At 48.8% G+C, this 22,018-nt stretch overlaps 2 protein-coding genes across 2 annotated transcripts; both read right to left on the bottom strand.

The window, feature by feature from the left end:
• Positions 1-1,628: 1,628 nt before the first annotated feature.
• Positions 1,629-4,404, bottom strand: LOC125537840 (putative aldo-keto reductase 2). Its single transcript, XM_048701156.2, has 5 exons — positions 4,069-4,404; positions 3,777-3,977; positions 2,717-2,889; positions 2,532-2,634; positions 1,629-2,283 (listed from the first exon to the last, which is right to left on the bottom strand). The coding sequence occupies exons 1-5, from the start codon at positions 4,291-4,293 to the stop codon at positions 1,945-1,947; spliced, it is 1,041 nt and encodes a 346-aa protein (XP_048557113.2). The 5' UTR covers positions 4,294-4,404; the 3' UTR covers positions 1,629-1,944.
• Positions 4,405-6,957: 2,553 nt separating this feature from the next.
• On the bottom strand, positions 6,958-22,018 carry LOC125537839 (putative aldo-keto reductase 2). Its single transcript, XM_048701155.2, has 5 exons — positions 21,640-22,018; positions 21,353-21,553; positions 9,419-9,591; positions 9,100-9,202; positions 6,958-7,588 (listed from the first exon to the last, which is right to left on the bottom strand). The coding sequence occupies exons 1-5, from the start codon at positions 21,865-21,867 to the stop codon at positions 7,250-7,252; spliced, it is 1,044 nt and encodes a 347-aa protein (XP_048557112.1). The 5' UTR covers positions 21,868-22,018; the 3' UTR covers positions 6,958-7,249.

The raw sequence follows: 22,018 nt of genomic DNA, 5'->3' as shown, positions 1-22,018 counted from the left end.
TTGCCTCTAGGGCATATTTCCTTCATAAACTTCAGTCGAACTATGTTTGAAATATGAAATATGGTCAAAGTAGTTCAAATGTTTGTTCAAAAAATGGTTTTGTTTATATGGGTGCCCTATTATAGGACACCTGTTGGATATGGAGCTTCCTCGTGTCAAAAAAAACTGTCTCACACCCAATTTTTTTTACAACACCATGTTTTCACGCCCAAAAATAGGGCAACTATTGGAGATGCTCTAAATATACGATGCTCCATAGCGTTGGAGCCCTGGGAGTTGATTGAGGGCATCAATTGTATGGTGGGACCATGATGGTCAGTGGGATGGTTCGCGTGAATTGTTGTGTCGCGATGCCTAGGCTATTTCTTCCCTGATGAGCCCCTGTGGTAAGTGGGAGATCAACATGTGGGTCACCTTTTTCGGTGAAAGGGAGAGGTGGTCTTCTACTGGTCCACCTTGTGTGCGGTGTGCCATCTGCAGGGGCTTTTGCTCAGTACATGTCCTTTAGACGCCCTGGGAAGCCTCTGGACCGAGGGGCGGTAATTTAGGGAAGGGTTACAATGGTCGGTGGGTACCGTTTGGTGGTGGGGTGCTGGGGACGGCACACATTCATGCTACCATTGGAGGGCTCTTGCCTCTGCATGCGGTGTTTCTGTTAGAGGAGATGTGCCCTTGTGAAAGTGTGTCGTGTTTCTTAATCATGTTTTAGTTATGATGATGATGTATGATTAGAGGGACTAATACCTTCCTGAAGTAATTATCAGATGTTAATTCCTCTACACTGATAAAGGATGGAAGAAAGGCAGGCTCCAATCCAAAGAGGGAAAAGTTGTTGGCTAGATTACAAAAAATCGGAGGTTTGTTTCGGTTTATCTTTTTGAGTCAATAGAAAAGCCGCATCATTAAGAGGGGCTGAGATAATGTTTCTAGTTAGGAGATCATAACAAGTTCAGTTCAATTCATACACTCACTCAAACATCCAACTACACATCAAATTCATCATTGCCACTAAGTTTCATCAAATATACATCCTTCTAGTGCCCCTGGATCTCCAGGGTCCAATGGTTTCCTCTCTGGAGAAACGGATCTCTTCGGGGTCCCATGCCTCGGATGTCCGCTGTTCCGTGCCCTGGATCTCCGGGGTTCCTATGGCTCCCTCTCTGGAAACTCCGGGATCTTTGAGCTATCCATGGCATCTTCACTGGATGTGCTAGACCTCCGGGGTGTGAGACCCTGGATATCCGTGATATCTGTTGGCTCGCCCTCTTGATGGGATGGATCTCCGGGGTCTCATGGCCTGGATCTCAGGGGAGCCCGGATCTCCAATGCTTCCCCCAAACTCCAGGGTACACCGAGTGGCCCAATAATTGTAAGATTTGAGAGGGGATATAAAAGCCACTCCTTCCACCTCCAACCTAATCCTTCCACCTTGAGTTGCCCGCCCTTGTCTGAACTCGAAAAAGCTCATCCTCCATTGATTCCTCCACCCAAACACTCACAAATCTCGAGGATTCAAAGAAGATCAATCGATCTACACTTTCACCGAAACACTCGTCTTTCATGGCGGGTGGCCACAAGTGGCTCCAAGGTATGGTGCACGACTTTAGGTACAAAAATACACAATAAAATTCCCCTACAAGCACTGTGTCCATATGCTTTCACAAAAATATAACCCAAGGGACAATTTGTACATGATTATTCTTTTTGTCAACATGTATTTTTACCACACCTTTATGTAGCACTACAGCACACAAGCTTATTCAACACACTAGTTGTATACCAACAACGAAGCATACACACATACATACCACAGCTTATTTTACATACCGGCATTCGCAACAATGGGAGTCCAACTCTGGTCAATACTCCAAAAACACAACTATGATTACCCTCCTGTGCCTGTTTGGAATCATGAACTCCTGTAGTCCCACTGAAGAAAAATGGCTACGCAGCTTTCAAGGATGACAATGGAGGGGTCTCAGAATACTTCCAAGTACTCGCCATTTCAGAGTACCGCTCACCCTGGACATCACCGGCAGCGGCATAGGACTCGAGTTCGGCCATCTCCTCTGGTGTGAGCCTCACAAATAGTGCTCCCACATTCTGGTTGAAATTCTCGATTTTTGTTGTGCCAGGTATGGGACAAACATCGCTCCCCTGATGATGAACCCAGGCCAATGCAAGTTGTGATGGTGTGCACCCTTTTCTTGTTGCCATTGCGTTAACACGCTCAAATATCAGGGTATTCTTCTCAAGATTTTCTGGCTGGAATCTGGGCATATGCTGCAAAAGTATGAAGTTTTCAGTGAAATGGACAACTTGCCGTGGAAGTCCCATTCCCCTTTTGTGACAAGAAACTGAAAAGGCGTTTAAATTAAGAAAAGGTATGTGTATGATCAATGCAAAGAAAAAAATCCATCAAGCATAAACACAAATATGTTTGATTGATGAAGAGTTAGAAGCTAACTTAAAAAGCAGGATTAACCTGCACCAAAAATAGCAAAGTCTACATAGCAGTCGTTGGAATTCACCTTGCGGTAGTCCTGATCTGATAGCGAGTCGATCAGTTTTGCTCCACCAGAGAAAAATCCTCTACCAAGTGGGCTGTAAGGTACGATTCCGATTCCAAGTTCTCTTGAATTGACACAACAAAATAAATTTAGACCATGTAGTCCCTGATTTCAACAAGCAGAAGATAGCAATTTTTGTTCATTACCTGCAAGTTGGAATTATGTCTTCTTCCACATCTCTAGACCATAATGACCACTCCAGCTGAACTGCAGTAATAGGATGGACAGCATGAGCCCTTCTGATTGTTGATGCAGATGCTTCAGATAGTCCGATGTATTTTATCTTTCCTTCTTCGACTAGCTTCTTGAGTTCGCCAATCTAGCAAGGTGGAAACTCAGATTTAAGATGTAAAATAAAAAACATGTCTCAAATTGTGCAACTGGGGTTCTCAACATTCCGCCAATCTAGCAAGCTCACGTTGTATATGACAGTAACATAAAAAGGGATAGTTCACGTCCACGTTCAAATGTACATGTCTAAAATGGTGCAAGTTCACGGCTGCTAAAGGTATCATTACTTACAGTGGATAGATCAAATTCTTGTGACTAAAAAAGAAAGAAATGTCATGAGAATAGCAGCATTTAACCACGTTTCTGTCCTATTATTTTTTATTAATTATTATGAATCGTTTGGGTGAAGTTCAGTCGATGTGGCATTTGGAATTTAGGTTTGGATACTCAAAAGAAATGATGGAGTGTAGTACTATTTTGAACTTTTAAAGATCGGCAAACTTATTCTTTGAAAAGAAAAGTAAGATTAGATCATCAGTGAGATGAACTTTGGGGAAAGTTTAATCCTGTCTTTCAGCTAAACATTTTGAGTTTGCTGATCTTAAAAATGAGAGGAGACAGGTGATCACTCATGTGAGTTGTTTCTGAATTAGTGCATATTTTGTTAACCATTCAACAGACTTGTGAGGCCGGGGTTTATCCTTCTTTTCGGGAAAAGGAAAAAAACTACTCCCTCCTTCTAAATATAAGTATTTTTTTAGAGATTTCAATATGGACCACATACAAATGTATATAGACGTATTTTAGAGTGTAGATTCACCCATTTTGCTCCGTACGTACTTCATATTGGAATCTCTAAAAAGACTTATATTTATGAACAGAGGGAGTAATTGTTTAGCTAGTATGTGGACCTGGGTCCAGCATCACCTTTTCGTTGTAGCTAACAAAATAGATAAGTGGGGGTGTGACACTCACCGTGACCTCGATGGGCACATTTTTGTCGATGCGGTGCTGGTAGTAGAGATCAATACAGTCGACACCCAGCCGCTTGAGGCTGCCCTCGCAAGCCGCGCGCACGTACGCTGGATCCCCCCGGATGTTCCACTTGTTGTCTGCGAACGAGATGCCGAACTTGGTGGCCAGATCCACCTTCTCCCTCATGTCGCCTTGCAACGCCTGCGAGGAGCATTACATCGAACACCTTGAGTGCACGTCCGTGAATCAGAGTCCGACTAATTAGTCTAGCTTCTAGGAATCTAGGACCAACCTTGCCGAGCAGCATCTCGTTGGTGTGCGGCCCGTACATGTCGGAGGTGTCGAGAAAGGTGACTCCGGCGGCGACGGCGTGACGGATGAGCGCGACCATGTCGGGCTCGGGCTTGGGCGCGCCGTAGAAGGCGGACATGCCCATGCAGCCGAGGCCCTGCGCCGAGACCTCCATTCCCTGGGAGCCCAGCTTCACGCGGGGAACCGCCGCAGGAGCGGTTGCCATGTCTCCGGCAAGATGCTGCTCTCAGGCGTGGCCGGGTCGATCGGCGGCCACCGTGGTTTGGTGTTCGTGTGGATTGTCGTGGAGGAGCTCGTAGCCTCGTACCTTTATGTAGTGTCAGTGCCATGTGAGGCTGGCGGGAAGGGTAGCGTCACCCCATATGTCACGTGAGTTGACGAGCGTGGAGTTTCCGTTCAGAAGGGAGCCGTTCCCAACAGGGTAGCGTCATCCCATATGTAAACGGGGCGTCTTGCTACAGAATGAAGTAGACCTCATCACGTGCCACGTCTTTTTTTTCCCGGGTTCTCCTGGCACGTCCTTCGTCGTACAAATCCTAGTTGTTTATTCTTCGGGGACGAAATCGTCCTACAAATTCATATTCATGGCCACAAAAATTACGTTAAGTCGTGGTAAAAAATAACAGCTTGACTGGGAATAGCAAAAGTCCGGCGCGGCAAAGCGCGCCTACCCATCTACTCCACACGTCCACAAGTCCTAAACAACCGAGACCGATCAAGCATCCTAGTGTTTTTGGCTGCATTTATTTATTGACACCGCCTTCACCGAAGAAGAGAATAGAATCGCCATCGCCGTTGTTGATGAAGAGAGGTTGCATAATACGTTCCACCACACTAGAAGTGGTCGAGGGAGGGGGTGAGGGGTTGATGCACGCAATCAAACACATCCAGGGTGATTCTCCGGTCAAGATGATAAACGTAAACAAGAAGTACTCTCTCCGTAAAAAAAAATATAAGTAGTGATCTAAGAGCAACTTTAATGGGGTGATCCATTTCGTCCGCCCGTGTCCGCGGGTCGGGGCGGACAAAACTGAAGGCCCAATGCGCCGATCCAAACTCAAATCGTGTCCACCTGGCGTCTGCGCCGACCCATTTCCAGCCCAAAATTGCGCCTGAAATGCGTCGGCGCGGACGCGCCGCGCGTCTCCTCACCGTCTGCCGCGTCCCCACCTGTAGGCCACCCAACTGCCACCAGTCGTCTTATTTATGACACACCGACAGCGGGCCCACGCGTCAGCCAGTGGAAGCGTCCTTTTTTAACCACGCGTGCGGCGGGGGCCAGCCTTATCCACTTCTCCTGTCCACATCTGCCCCCCCCCCCCCCCCCACGCTTCCTCGCCGGCGACCGCAAACCCTAGCGCGCTCATGGGCCTCTTCGGCAGCAGCAATGGCAAGGGCAAGGGCATCCCCGACGCCTCGTCCTCCCGTGCTCCCCCTCCCCCTCCTCCTCCGGCGGCGCTGCGTTTCCGCCCTGGTCGCCGACGCATGCACATCCCGGTGCACCAAGCGTGGTCGCTGTGGGAGTACGGGCAGCTGCTGCCGTACCCCGATGTCACGCTTCCGCACCATTGGCATCTGGATCCGCAACGGATCCCGGTGCTGGCGGTTCCGCGAAGCCAGCGGGCGCACGACGGCGAGGTGCGTAGGCGCCGCGCGCAGCTCACGCTGGAGCAGCGTCGGCTGCCAGAGTACGCCACCGACTCTCCCAACTGGGAGGCGTGGTTCGCCCTCGAACACGAGGAACAACATCGCTCGGGTCCCACCGCCGTTCCCGTCGCCGCCCCCGCAGGTAGAGCCGAAGGACATGGAGGCGGAGGTGGAGTACCAAGCCGCCCTCGAGGAGGCCCTGCACACGCGCTGGAGGCTAGCCGCCTCGAGGAGGACGCGCACTGGGATGGGATGGAGCAAGCTCTTGCCCTGTCGGCGATGGGGGACTCCGTCCACACCCCGCTCTTCGTGCCGCCACCGCCACCGTCGCTGCCCAAGCCGGAGCCGACGCGGAAGCGCTCCCCGCCTCCACCCACTTGGCCGGAGGAGGCCTGCTCATGGACGGGCCGGTACCACGAGTGGGTGAGCGCGCCTCCTGTCCACTTCGCCGCGACGCCGGAGCAGGAGGCGGCGCTGGAAGGAGCACCGGCTCTGCCAGGAGCAGGCCGACGGCGAGGAACAGATGCGCTACGAGGTCATGCTCCAACGTGACGCGGAGGCGCTCCGACTCGAGGAGGAGGAGGAGGAGGAGGAGGGGCGCGTGCGGCTGGCCGCAATGCCGCCGCCCCAGCAGACGCCGGAGGAGGCTGCCCTGACAGCGTACCAGGCGGCGTTCGGGTGGACTGGCCCTGCTCAGGTCTTCATCGACCTCATCGACGACGACGGCGTCGACGACAAGGGCAAGGGCAAGGCCGACAACGTCTAGGGCAGCGTGCGGGGCGGCAGCAGGCGGGCGCAGACTTTTTTAATGTTTAATTAGATCTAAATAGACTTTGGCCGGAGTTTGACCGGCCACTTATGTTTAATTATGTTTATTTCGTGCAACCTTTTTGTTTATTTCCACGCCAGCACATTTGGATCGGCCTTCTCGTTGGACGGTCAAGCCGACCCATTTTAAAATACAGACGTGCACATCCGCCTGGCCGATCCAAACGGACAAAGCGCGTACCCGTTTGAATCGCCCTGTTAGAGTTGCTCTAAACGCTCTTATATTTCCTTACGGACGAAGTACTTTTACAGTGCTCCAGAACCAAGCTAAAACAAGCATCGAGGCTACCAGCATAAAGGCAGTCTTCGGTCCTATCTTCCAAACTGGATTGTTTGGGCATGTAAAGGCTGAACTATCTATGGTAACCACTGTTGGTCTCTGCACCACTGCACATACTCTACCAACGGTTTCATTACATAATTTAAACAGGATTATTCATTCTGCCGACATATTAATATCACACATCACTTGTATTTTGTTGGTCAATACAATACAGAAGCCTTGGTAGCAATGACATTTATTAAGCAGGAGCAAATCGGTAACCAAGCATAACATACACACATCGCAGCTCAGTTCATATACATGCATCTGCAGAAATGGAAAACGAAGTCCTGGGTTCAACTCTACCCTGCTTTTACCTTCTCATCAAAAGTAAACAGTGTAGTTGTTGAAGAGATGAAACTGTCTACTCAGCTTTCCAAGATGACAATGGAGGGGTCTCAGACTCCTTCCAAGTACTAGCCATTGGAGGGTACCTGTCACCCTGAACATCACCTGCAGCCGCGTAAGACTCGAGTTCAGCCATTTCCTCTGGTGTGAGCTTCACAGCTAATGCTCCCACATTTTGGTTGAAATTTTCAATTTTTGTTGTCCCAGGGATGGGGCAAACATCGCTTCCCTGATGGTGAACCCAAGCCAAGGCAAGTTGTGATGGTGTGCATCCTTTCCTTGTGGCCATCGCATCAACACGCTCAAATATCTGGGCATTCTTCTCGAGACTCTCTGGTTGAAATCTAGGTAAATTCTGTAGAAGTATAAAGTTATCAGTAAAAGATCAAACTGGTAGTACAAGTTCTACCTCAGTTTTGTAGGAGAAATGGACAAGTCTTGTATGTACACTCATGCCAGTTCACAAAAAACTGTGATTTTAGACAATGATATGGTCCTCGCAGCATTTTTATTATAATATACTTTGTTACCAGTAGCTTTACAAGTTCAAATGCTAGTTGACAAAAATTGTTGAATTTTTATTATAATATACTTTGTGGAAGATGACAGATAGGGAGGCAGAAGTGCTAAGAAGCAGGGAACAAAAGAGCAATCATCGGAGTGACAGAGTACAAGAGCGGACACACTGTAATACCATGTAGTAGACTACTAACACTTGCCACACACCATTGCATTTCATTGATCACGAATAACTAGAGTAAATTGCTTACATGAGGTAACCTTAAAGAGAGTAGATAATAGACCGTGATGGTAGAGTACCATGCATACATGCAGGACATGCCACACAAACCAGGTGCAGGTCTAACACATATATCCAATCCAAATACATTTGGTCAATGTACCCTTGCAAATGCATGCAATTGTGAATCAATGCAAGCATGGTAATTGCTGTGGTACCTTTGCAAAGAGGTGAAACAGAGTCAATTTATCATTGGTACTCCCTCCGTCCGGAAATACTTGTCCTCGAAATGGTTGTATCTAGACTTATTTTAGTTATAGATACATCCATTTTATCCATTTCGAGGACAAGTATTTCCGGACGGAGGGAGTACCCAATATTTTGAGGGATACCTAAACTACCCCCAAGGTGGAAAATGATGAAATAAGGCACAAAATGTTGAAATATATTGTCCACCATTCGCCATCAGTTCAGACTTTGTATGAACTGGTTGGTGCATGAATTAGATATGGTATCAGAGCCAAGAGGTCGCAAGTTCAAGACCCGACAAACACATTTTTGAATAAAAATAATTGCAGCCTACATTGATGCCATATCTAAGGCTAGGAGCAGCCTAGACGTGAAGGGGGGGTGGAAACAAAATGCTCACCCTTCTGCATTAGTTCGGACTTTTGGATGAACTCCTTGTGCATGAGATCAATACAAAACACAGCGACAAGATTTACTATTCATCTAATAATATACACCCAAGAATTTATTTTCAAAAATTTCAACACAGAAGTGCTCCATTTGAACTTATTAGGGTGATACACTGACCCTATTTGACATCTTTGCAATGGCACCATAGGAATTACCGTGTTTGAAGTGATACATTAATAATTACCTTTGTAGTGGTACATCAACAATTTATCGAATAAGATATCAGTACCACAAATTTTGGAGTTTGACTAGACATATGTCCAAAACAACTACTTTTTGCAAGGCAATGCTTTAAAAAAGTTTCCATAGGATCAAGGGAATGAGGATCATTCCCATCATGCATAAGCATAATATTTGGATCATTGCACATTTAGAAATCTGATGACAATGAAGAACTAAGTTGCAGCCACAATGTCATGGGAAGTCACCTTGCGGAAGTCCTGGTCTGATAGTGAGTCAACCAATTTTGCTCCTTTAGAGAAGAATCCTCTACCAAGTGGGCTGTAAGCAACAATTCCAATTCCAAGTTCTCTGAAATTTACAAGTAAAATGATTATGATAAATAAAGCGCCCGACTTTTCAACAAACAAAATGCCCTGGATCCCTGGTTTTTGTATAATACTCCCTCCGTCCGAAAATACTTGTCATCAAAATGGATAAGAAGGGGTGTATCTATAACTAAAATACGTCTAGATACATCCCCTTTTATTTATTTTGGTGACAAGTATTTCCGGACGGAGGGAGTACCTGCAAGTTGGAATTATGTCTTCTTCGACATCTCTTGACCACAGTGACCACTCCATCTGAACTGCAGTGATAGGATGAACAGCATGAGCCCTCCTGATTGTTGATGCAGATGCTTCAGATAATCCGATGTATTTTATTTTTCCTTCTTCGACAAGCTTCTTGAGTTCTCCAACCTAATAAGGTGGAAGTAAATTTAGTTGGCAACATAAAAAAACAAAGGCATGGCTTACATCATATAACAACATAATAAATGGACAAGGATGAGAACAAAAGGACCAGTCCGACAGTTGTGTGTACAGATAAAGGACAGCCATAAGACACCAACCATCCGGTGAACCAGCCTCCGCCAACCATCTCTCTATTCTAAGAAATTTTACTTCTCTCACTTGCAGTCTTCACCTCCACTTGTATGTACGTATTCATAACATTAACCACAACAAATATAAAAACCACTCCAAAAACACAAACGGGAGCACGACTTCCTCCTTCACTAACGGAGCGGTGGAGGACGACGGCCCCCGAGACCGTGGGCGGCGGCGCCACGATCCGGAGCTCACTCCATCGGATCCACCGGTCGGAACCAAGAACCAGCCACTGCCGGACTTGCTCATTGCGGTGTGTGGAGGAGAGGAGAGGAGAGGACAGGTGAGGTGGCGGTGTGATGAGAGGAGAGGAGATGGGGTTGGTCGGCACACCAGCCTGCTTAAATAGCAGGGGCAGGCAGACCGATGCCACTTCAATGCGACGCAGCGGCCGAAGTAGGTTTCTCGGTTGCCACGTCGATGTGAACGCCGGCGCATTCAACCCTTTGGTCTGTTAGAATAAGTTGTGTAGAGGTAGGAGAGTAGTTTTAAACTTGTAATCTTCTCTCTTATCTCTTCTTCTGTTTTCTCTTTCTGTAACCGATTGAGTCGATCCTGATCTCTCTCTCGATCGATCTCTACCTTGTAAGCCACGGCATGTCTCTTATATATACAATGCGGCCCAGACGAAGGGTTCTACGCTTCCTCAATTACTTTACATGGTAACAGAGCCTCTTCCTCGATAGATCAGGAAAGATCGCATCTAGCTACCTCTTCGACCGAGCGAGATGTCCACCACCTCCGCCGCCATGACGGCCAGCACCGTTGGTGCGCTCACCACCTCATCATCCTCCGCCTTTGCCTCCTCCTCCACCTCCACCAACACCTCTCTCCTCGGATCACCACCCCACGAGAAGCTCACGAGGGGTAACTTCCTGCTTTGGAAGGCCATCGTGCTGCCCCAGATCAAGGGCGCACAGATGGAGCACCACCTCGACGCGCAGAGCCCGCCACCGCCGGCCATGCTCACCATCACCAAGGACGGCAAGGACGAACAGGTCCTCAACCCCGCATGATCCCTCTGGTACGCGCAGCAACAGCAGTTCCAAGGATTCTTGATGGGATCCCTATCCCGCGAGATCCTGGCACAGGTCGCAACGCTCTCGACGCCGGCCGAAGTATGGCATGCCATCCACGCCATGTTTGCTGCCCAAAGCCAAGCTCAAGCAATCAACACCCGCATCGAGCTCACGAATCTTCAAAAAGGTAACATGACAATGGCTGAATATCTTGGAAAAATAAAGAGCCTTACAGATGAAGTAGCTTGCACCGCCGCCGTGCTCTCCGATCCGGAGATCGTGTCCAAGATTCTTGCCGGCCTCGACATGGACTGCAACCCTGTGGTCTCGGCTCTTGCTGCACGGGTGGAGCCCATCACGGTTCAGGAGCTGTATAGCCAGCTCTTGAGCTTCGACGCTCGTCTCAGTCTCCTCCACGGCACCAACGTTCGACAGTCCTCCGCCAACTCTGCCTCCCGTGGCCGTGGCCGTGGGCGCGGTCACCAGGGGCAACGAGGCGGCGGGCGCGGGCGCGGCAACAGCGACTACACCAACAACAGCGGCAGCAGCGGCTACAACAACAGGGCAGGGGGTGGTGGCTTCAACGCCAACAACAGTCGCCGTCCCCCTTCCTCCCGTGCGAAACCTCGCTGCCAGCTCTGCAAGAAGGCGGGCCATGAAGTTATGGACTGCTGGCATCGGTACGATGAGAACTTTGTTCCTGATTCCCGTCACGTTGCTGCAGCCATGCGTGAACAAGGAGGAGAAGGGGTTTGGTATGTTGACTCTGGTGCAACGGACCATGTCACAAGCGAACTAGAGCAACTCGCCCTCCGTGAACAGTATCATGGCAACGATCAAATTCACACTGCAAGCGGTGGAGGTATGGATATTCAACACATTGGTCAAGCTTTTATTAATTCCCCTACGCTTAAACATGATCTAATCCTAAAAGATGTTCTTCATGTTCCTCAAGCCGACAAAAATCTTGCATCCATGTCTCGTTTAGCCAATGATAATAACATCTTCTTTGAAACTCACCCTCGTTACTTTTTCATAAAGGATCGGGCAACGAGGGAACTCCTCCATCACGGTAGATGCATTGGAGGTCTCTACCCCATCACATCCGGAGCACTTAGTCACAAGCGTCGTCAAGTCCACTCCGCCATCAAGCCCTCCTTGGCCAGGTGGCATCAAAGATTAGGGCATCCGTCATCGATCATAGTTCAACAAGTAGTCAATAAAGGCAATCTCTGATTGTCCCATAGTTCAGTTAATGAGTCTGTTTGTGAAGCTTGTCAATGTGCCAAGAGTCACCAACTCCCTTATCCCAAGTCGAATAGTGTATCTCATGCTCCTTTAGAACTTATATTCAGTGATGTATGGGGTCATGCCAGAGATTCTTTTGGAAGAAAAAAAATATTATGTCAGTTTCATTGATGACTATAGCAAGTTTACTTGGATTTATTTGCTCAAGTACAAATCTGAAGTTTTCTCTGTGTTTCAAGAGTTCCAAAAACTTGTTGAACGTCACTTTGATCGGAAAATTTTGACAGTCCAAAGTGACTGGGGAGGGGAGTATGAAAAACTCAACTCTTTCTTCCGTAGCATAGGCATTGAACATCATGTATCTTGCCCTCATGCTCACCAACAAAACGGCTCCGCTGAGCGGAAACATCGCCACATTGTTGAAGTTGGTCTCTCACTTCTTGCTCATGCATCTATGCCTCTCAAGTATTGGGATGAAGCATTCATCACTGCCACCTATCTTATAAATCGCCTCCCTAGTAAAGTCATTGCCAACACCACTCCATTGGAGCGTTTGTATCATCAAAAACCTGACTACAATTCTATTAAAATATTTGGGTGTGCTTGCTATCCCAACCTACGTCCATACAATCGCCATAAACTCGAATTTCGTTCTACTCAATGTGTGTTTATTGGCTATAGTAATCTTCATAAAGGTTACAAATGCTTAGAAGTTGCAACCGGGCGCATCTATATTTCTCGCGACGTTGTTTTTGATGAGACCCTTTTTCCGTTCGCCAAACTTCATCCTAACGCCGGAGCCCTTCTCCGTGCTGAAATAGCACTCCTTTCCGATCACGGGGGTGAATTAAATAAAACTGACTGTGTGCAAAATTCCATCGAAAATAGTGGTTCTGATGATGTTTGTGCAGAATTGGGCCATGATTTTATGTGTGCAGGAAAAGACAGGAACGGCACAGAGCACGAGGCGGATTCACCTGGCAGCAGCAGCGCGCGATCCAACGCTGATCTGCGTGCCAGTCCTGCCTCTGCCGTCGAGCGATCCGACGCAGATTGGCATGCAGCCAATCAGGTGGACGCCAGCGTGGGTTCCCCCGCTCCCGAGACGGTTGTGGCCGACAGCCCGCTCCTGGTGGACCCCGACAGCGGGGCCAGCCCACGCACGGAAGAAACCGCGTCCCCACGTGGTGCACGCGGTACCGAGCCAGCCGCCGACAGCGCTGTCAGCGGGGCGCCTGCGGGGTCAGGATCGCCCTTGGATCACGCGCCTGGATTCTCTGCAGATCCTGCGCGGCTATCCTTCTTGGATCAGGAGCCAGGATCTTCTGTGCCTGACTCTACAACATCTCCTGCGCCTGGATCTTCTGTGCCTACAGCATCTACAGTACCAGAACCTCCTCGTCGGCATACTCGATCACAGTCAGGTATTATTAAAGAAAAAGAATATACCGATGGTACGGTCAGGTATGACAGAGTAAGGCGTGCTTTTCTCAGTCACATTGGTGAACCAACTCATTTGCATGATGCCCTTACACACAAAGAATGGAAAGAAGCTATGGATCATGAATATGATGCACTCATGAAAAATAAAACATGGCATTTGGTACCACCAAGGCAGGGTCACAATGTCATAGATTGTAAATGGGTATACAAGATAAAGAGAAAATCTGATGGAAGCATAGACAGATACAAGGCTAGACTAGTTGCCAAAGGTTTCAAACAGAGATTTGGTATTGATTATGAAGATACTTTTAGTCCTGTTGTTAAGTCAGCTACTATTCGACTTGTACTGTCTATTGCTGTTTCCAGAGGTTGGAGCCTACGCCAGCTAGATGTTCAGAACGCGTTTCTTCATGGTGTTCTTGAGGAAAAAGTGTTCATGCGGCAACCACCGGGATATGAGGACCGAAGTACACCACACTATGTATGTAAATTGGATAAAGCTTTGTATGGTTTGAAACAGGCCCCGAGAGCTTGGTACTCAAGGTTGAATATGCAGCTACAACAACTTGGGTTTACACCATCTAAAGCAGATACCTCATTGTTCTTTTATCATAGAGATAAGATCACTATATTTGTGCTTGTCTATGTTGATGATATAATTGTTGCTAGTTCAAGTGCACATGCTACCACTTGTTTGCTTAAAGATTTGAAGTTGGAATTTGCTCTCAAGGACTTAGGTGATCTTCATTATTTTCTTGGCATAGAAGTTAATCAGATAAAGGATGGTATACTTCTTACACAAGAAAAATACACCAATGATATACTCAAGAGAGTGGGATTGGACGAATGTAAACCTGTAAGTACACCAATTTCAACTTCAGAGAAACTTACAGTTGAAAGTGGAGAGGCACTTGGACCGGAAGATGCAACAAAATATAGAAGTGTTGTTGGTGCTTTACAATATTTGACTCTTACTCGTCCTGATATTTCTTATTCTATCAATAAGGTATGTCAATATTTATATGCACCTAGAACAACTCACTGGACTGCAGTAAAAAGGATTTTAAGGTACCTCAAATATTCAGAAGGTCTTGGACTTCAGATTACAAAATCATTGTCTCTACTTGTTACTGCATATTCTGATGCAGACTGGGCAGGATGTGCTGATGACAGGAGGTCCACAGGTGGTTTTGCTGTGTTTCTGGGAACAAATCTTGTGTCATGGAGTGCAAGAAAACAGGCTACTGTCTCTAGGTCAAGTACAGAAGCTGAGTATAAAGCACTAGCTAATGCTACAGCTGAGGTAATGTGGATACAGACTTTGCTATATGAACTTGGAATCAAAGCTCCACAGGCAGCGAGGTTATGGTGTGATAATATTGGTGCCACTTATCTCTCAGCTAATCCTGTTTTTCATGCACGGACCAAACACATTGAAGTTGATTTTCACTTTGTCAGAGAAAGAGTAGCTCGAAAGCTACTTGATATTCGTTTTATACCAACTGGTGATCAACTTGCTGATGGCTTCACAAAACCTCTCACTACAAGAAGGTTGAACGGGTTCAAGAACAATCTTAACCTTGGAAAAGTTCATTCGGTTCAGATTGAGGGGGAATCTTAGAATAAGTTGTGTAGAGGTAGGAGAGTAGTTTTAAACTTGTAATCTTCTCTCTTATCTCTTCTTCTGTTTTCTCTTTCTGTAACCGATTGAGTCGATCCTGATCTCTCTCTCGATCGATCTCTACCTTGTAGCCACGGCATGTCTCTTATATATACAATGCGGCCCAGACGAAGGGTTCTACGCTTCCTCAATTACTTTACATGGTCACGTCCGTCTGCCCATCAATTCGGGTAGGCGGCCGTCCAGTCGCATCAGCTCTGCATCCACGCTAAGCGGCATGAATGTGTGGCGAGGTTTCTAGAGCAGAAGGTGCGGGAAGGGTTTTGGGCAGGGCCGTGTAGTCGGACGCAAACGTAGCACGAGTCCAAACGCCCGCAAACCTTCCCTGGGTTTGGTACCGGTTTGTGGGATTTTGGACGAGACCTTTTACAGTGCATCAAACTAATGTGAGCCGTCCATTTTCAGTGATTCAATGGACTAAATCCACCAATACAACTAGAAAAAATCAATAGTATATTTTGTTCAAGGGGTAAAACTGGAAGACTTACAAAATAGATACCAAAACTCTACACGTATTGGGAAATCCGTGTTTTTTCTTCTCCTGCTCTGACGAGACTGCAGGGACCGGTTCGGCCAAATATTTTCCAGCGGACATGAGATGCAACAGAGACGATTGTACATAGTCGATGGATCCATGCCGGAGGTCTTTTTGGCCGAGGAAATTGTTAGGAAATATGCAACTTGTATTCCCATGAGGCCATAGGCCGATATATATACATGTACAGGTGTGGAACATATGCAGGAAACCCCTTATACAACGGGATAAATACAAAGGGGTACATGACTTATATTATAACTCTAACACCCCCCCTCAAACTCATGGTGGATGAACAACACTGAGTTTGGAGAGATAAAAGCCATGTTGTGCTCTAGTCTAGGCCTTCGTCAGGAAATCCGCCAACTGTAACTCAGAAGGCACATACTGAAGAGCAATAACCTGATCCTGCACACCAGCGCGCACATAGAAAGCATCAACACCAATATGCTTGGTGAGCTCATGCTTCACAGGATCGCGCGCAATGCTAATAGCACCTGTACTGTCAGATAAGAGCAGAGTCGGTGTAGTGACAGAAACACCAAAATCCTGAAGTAACCACCGTAACCAAGTCACCTCTGCCGTCAAAAGAGCCATTGCTCGCAACTCAGCCTCGGCACTCGAACGGGAGACTGCAATCTGTTTCTTCGTCTTCCAGGCAATGAGAGAACCACCAAGAAAAACACAGTAAGCAGAAAGTGAACGGCGATCTGAGGGATCACTAGCCCACGTAGCATCCGAATAGGCCTGAAGCTGTAAAAAACTGGAGCGAGGAAAGAATAGACGGTGAGATATCGAAGAACACGAAGGAGATGACTATAGTGAACCGATGTGGGAGCAGAGACGAACTGACTCAGAATATGAACCGGATAAGAGATGTCTGGACGAGTGACAGCTAGATAGACAATACTGCCAACAAGATGACGATAACGCGTCGGGTCAGGGAGAGGATCACCATCAGTAGCACGGAGGTGAAGATTGAGCTCCATAGGAGTCTCAACAATGCGCTCGTCAGTAAGAGCAGCACGAGCAAGAAGATCCTGGATATACTTTTCCTGGGATATAGAAAAGCCATCAGAGGTAGAAGAGACTTCAATCCCAAGAAAGTAGCGAAGAGGTCCAAGATCAGACATAAGAAACTGCTCACTAAGACGAGCCTTTACAAAGGCAATATACTCAGGGTCGTCGCCAGTGATGATCATGTCATCAACATAGAGAAGAAGAAGAGTCCGACCACGAGTGGAAATGTGGACAAACAACGCTGGATCATGATCACTCGCTGAAAAACCAGCGGCAGTCACCACAGAGGCAAAACGCTCAAACCAGGCACGAGGGGCTTGCTTAAGGCCATAGAGAGAGCGACGAAGACGACAGACCATGCCATCAGGAATAGAATACCCAGGTGGGGGCTGCATGTATACCTCCTCACGCAGCTCACCATTAAGAAAGGCATTCTTAACATCAAGCTGAGAAACAGACCAATGACGAATAGAGGCCACAGCGAGAAGTGTGCGGATAGTGGTCATATGGGCCACAGGAGCAAATGTCTCATCGTAATCACGACCATGCTCCTGCTGAAAACCACGAGCCACAAGACGAGCTTTGTAACGCTCAAGAGAACCATCAGAGCGAGTCTTAACCTTGTAGACCCACTTACAAGTGATGGGACGAACACCGGGAGGAAGAGAAACAAGATCCCACGTGCCGGTACGCTCAAGAGCAGCAAGCTCCTCTGCCATCGCAAACTGCCATTCAGGATGAACAAGAGCATCGCGATAAGACGTAGGCTCGAGTATAGCTGAAAGAGCATATCGACTAGGAGAATAGCGGTCAGGGGGAGGGCGAGGCCGAGCCCGAAGACCATAAGGCGGCTGGGATGAGGAGGACGACGCACCAGAAGTAGATGGCACGTCAGTGGATTTATCTAGAACACGTGGACGACGAGTATAATGAAAAGGAAAGGAGGGAAGAGGTGGAATCACTGGAGGTGGAGACGGGGAATGTAGCGAGGACGAAGGTGGAGAAGGGGAAGGTATCGGTGATGAAGGTGGAGATGGGAAATGTGGCGGTGATGAAGATGGAGAAGAATCTGTAGGAGAGGATGGCGTCGGATCTGCAACAGCAGGACGAGGAATAGGCATACTGGGCACAGAGGGAGGTGTGTCAGGAAAAGTGAGGAAAGAGATATCCTCCACTGAATAGGTTGAGGAAGATGGACGCGGGTAGAAAGGACGAGACTCATCAAAAGTTACATCCCGAGAAATACGCATCCGACGACCGATAGGATCCCAACAACGATAGCCCTTATGCTCATCACGATAGCCTAAGAAGACACTCAACAGACTGAGCGGACAGTTTGGTGCGTTCACGAGGGGCTAGAAGAACATAGCAAACACAACCAAACAAACGAAGCGCCGAGTAATCAGGAGAACGATCAAAGAGACGCTCGAAAGGAACGCCACCCTGCAAAGCAGTGGAAGGCTGAAGGTTGATGAGATAGGTGGAAGTGGAAACAGCCTCGGCCCAAAAATGAGGTGGAAGAGAGGCGGCGATCATCAACGCACGAGCCGTCTCAAGAAGGTGACGATGCTTGCGCTCAGCCACGCCATTCTGAGCATGAGCACCAGGACAAGAGAACTGAGCAAGAGTACCTTGCTCGGCAAGAACTCCACGCAACATCTTGGAGATATACTCTCCAGCAGAGTCAGCACGGAACACACGAATAGGCGTAGAGAACTGAGTGTGGACCATGGCAGCAAAATGCTTATAGATAGATAAGACCTCACTACGAGAAGACATAAAATATATCCATGTGTGCCGAGAGAAATCATCTATGAAGATAATATAGTAGCGATGACCTCCCTTCGAGGAAAAGGGAGCTGGACCCCAGACATCAGAGTGAACAAGGTCAAAAGGACGCTGAGACACAGTGTCGCTGTGAGGACAAGGTAACTGGACCTGTTTACCAAGCCGACAGCCCTGACAGTCTAAAGACACACCGCCGGAGACGGATCCAAGAAGACCACGTCGAACTAAGGATGAGAGACGAGAGCCACATAGGTGACCAAGGCGATGATGCCACTGCTGAAAAGAGCTGGTAGACAAGGCAACAGAGGAGGAGAGACTGGCGGCAGCAGCAGCGGACGGAAGGTGAAGCCAGTCAAGCTCCCAGAGACCCTGAGAGTCACGACGTCGAGGACCGGCACCAAGGAGAGTACCAGTATGGCGGTCCAGAACGGAACAAGAGTCAAAGTCGAGAATGACACGACAACCAGAGTCAACAATTTGTCCACCAGAAATGAGCTGCATGGTAAGTCGGGGAACATGAGCAACATCAGGAACATGAAAAGAAGAAGTGCTAAGAATGCCTCGGCCAATAACCGGGAGAGAGGTACCATCAGCAGTAAGAACATGAACAGGAGAATCGAGAGGTCGAGTAGAGGACAGAGTGGATGAATCATGAGTCATATGAAAAGATGCTCCAGTATCAAGAATCCACGGAGATGTACCTGCTTGTGTAGAAGGTGGTCTCACAATGCCAGAAGAGTCAGCAGCAGAACCAGCAGAACCTGTCGATGGAGAACCGGAGGATGGAGCTAGCAGGCATCGAACTCGCACAATCTCCTGCTCGGTCAGGGGCGCAACTGAAGAGGTCGACGTAGATGCGCCCGACAATAGAGAGTCTGAGGCAACCAGCAGGGCGCGAAGTCGCGCAATCTCCTCCTCAGTGAAGTACACAGCTGAAGTAGTCGACGCAGTAGCACCGGGAGCACCGGGAGAGAAGCGGCCACCACCACCTGTGGAAGCCGCTAGATGTGGCGGTGTAGCATGACCAGTAGTATCCACACAGGCCGGTGGAGGAGACGAGGCCGTATGTAGACAAGCGCCAATCGTCAATGGAAGACGCCTGTGCGAGGCGGAGTCGACGGAACCATATGCACCAGCACTACCAGTGAAAGTCGCGAGAGGAGTCGACGTAGAGCGACGGTCACCATGTGCAGAGGTCGGGAGAAGAGTCGCGGAGGAGTGACCAACACAACAGGCGGAAGATGCCGTAGCGGACGACGTCACAGGCTGACGAGCACCAAGCACCGAGGAAAAGCGCATATGCGAGACAGGATCAGTGTAGGGTACGCTTTCCAAAATCAGCGGACAGTGTGGAGAGGAAATTGTACCCGACGACATGATGCTTCCTTTTTTTTCTTCTTTTTTTTTCTTCTTTTTTTTCTTTTTTTTTATCGGAAGGCAACCAGTCAAACAGCCAACACAGCGGCCGAGCAAATCAGATCGGAATCAGTAGGCGGCGGCGGAGCAGAATCAAGTGGGGGAGGCTAGTGCACCACGTCACGGGCCTTCACGGGAGGAAGATGGTGCAGCAGCCGCATGTGAACAAGCACACATTGGGATGAGACTTGTACATGCACACGTCAGGTTCAGGCGGGCCGTCACAGGCCAACAGCGAGCGGCCGGATTAGTCTGCCCGACCTTGCAGACCACGTGGCGGCTGTGGCATCCAGAAGAAGCAGCGCCCCAGCGTGTGCTGAGGAAGCCGGCGGGCGTGGATGCTTCAGGCCGGGGCGGCGGATCAGGACCTGGCGTGGATGGATGGGTAAGATTCCACCGGAGCAGAATAGGAGAGGAAGCAGCAGCGGCCATCCGGAGAGAAGGAAACGGAAACGGCCGTGCACGACGGGATCGAGCACGAGTTGCGGCGTGCGAAAAAAAAACCCTAGGGCTCTAATACCATGTTAGGAAATATGCAACTTGTATTCCCATGAGGCCATAGGCCGATATATATACATGTACAGGTGTGGAACATACGCAGGAAACCCCTTATACAATGGGATAAATACAAAGGGGTACATGACTTATATTATAACTCTAACAGAAATCACCATATACAATACATTGATTGATCGTGTCATGATGTACTAGTACGCGTATGTGATCAGCCGATTGTTTTCCGGCGATCAAGCCGGTGGCCGCGACCGATGCACACAAGCGACGCACGCACAAGCAGCGGCCGCACCTCCGAGAGGGAGCTGCAGCAACGACGGCGCTGCTGATCAGGACGCCGTAGTGGCGGCTCCGTGGCCTCCTGATTGATTTGATGCCCGATCACAGACATAGCTCCCACTTGAAGGTCATGGCTCTGATCGATTGTTGAACATGCACCATTGATGACCGGCGATGGCAACGACGAGGTCACATGAGGATGGCCACCGTGAGCGATTTTACAAATTAGGAAACTTTTTTTTTGACAAAACTACCCCGCTAATTAACGGCTGAGATGATTCAATACTACTTGGTACCAGAGGTAGTATGATGTGCCGTAAAAAATCTCTTTTGGACGTCCGAAGGCGTCCACGGTGTTTAAGGGACACCATTGGATGGCAAAATATCCAGACAAGCCAGTCCGAACGTTTAGGGGAGGTTTGGTGATGAGCGTTGGAGTTGCCCAAAAGGACATAAGACACCAACCGTCCGGTGAACCAGCCTCCACCAACCCACTCTCTGTTCTAAGAAATTTGAGTTCTCTCATCACCAGCAGTCCCCACTCTCGTATTCATCACAACTATAACCACAGCAAATATAAAAATCACTCCAAAAAAAAACCAAAAAAATAGTTGGGGACATGAAACTCACCGTGACCTCGATAGGCACCCTGGTGTCGACGCGGTGCTGGTAGTAAAGGTCAATGCAGCTGACGCCGAGCCGCTCGAGGCTGCCCTCGCACGCCGCCCGCACGTAGGCCGGATCCCCGCGAACCTCCCGCTTGCCGTCGGCGAACGAGATGCCGAACTTGGTGGCCAGCTCTACCCTCTCCCTCACGCCCCCCAGCAGCGCCTGTCACGAGCAGAGCATTACATCGAGCGCCTTTAGTGCGCGTCCATAAATCAAAGATCTGAGCATGATTGCAGCACATAACCGACCTTGCCGAGGAGGATCTCGTTGGTGTGCGGCCCGTAGATGTCGGAGGAGTCGAGCAGGGTGACGCCGGCGGCGACGGCGTGGTGGATGAGCCCGACCATGTCGGGCTCGGGCTTGGGCGGGCCGTAGAAGGCGGACATGCCCATGCAGCCGAGGCCCTGCGCCGAGACCTCCATACCCTGGGAGCCCAGCTTCAAGCGCGGCACCACCGTGACAGGAGCGGTCGCCATGGTCGTCAAGGTAGTGCTCCCCGCTGGTCTTGGATGTTGCCGGCAGGTTTTGGTCTGGCTCTGACGTAAATGGGGAGCAGCTAGGTGTTCTCGAAACTTTTTATTGTTCGTGCGAGTGTATGAGATGTTCTGACTTCTGAGGTTGGTGGAA

The sequence above is a fragment of the Triticum urartu genome, chromosome 2A, assembly GCF_056163025.1.
Source record: "Triticum urartu cultivar PI428250 chromosome 2A, HENAU_Tu73, whole genome shotgun sequence".
In the NCBI taxonomy this organism is placed as follows: domain Eukaryota; kingdom Viridiplantae; phylum Streptophyta; class Magnoliopsida; order Poales; family Poaceae; genus Triticum; species Triticum urartu.
Note: the sequence above shows the minus strand (reverse complement) of the source record. Positions and strands in the feature narration are given on the sequence as shown.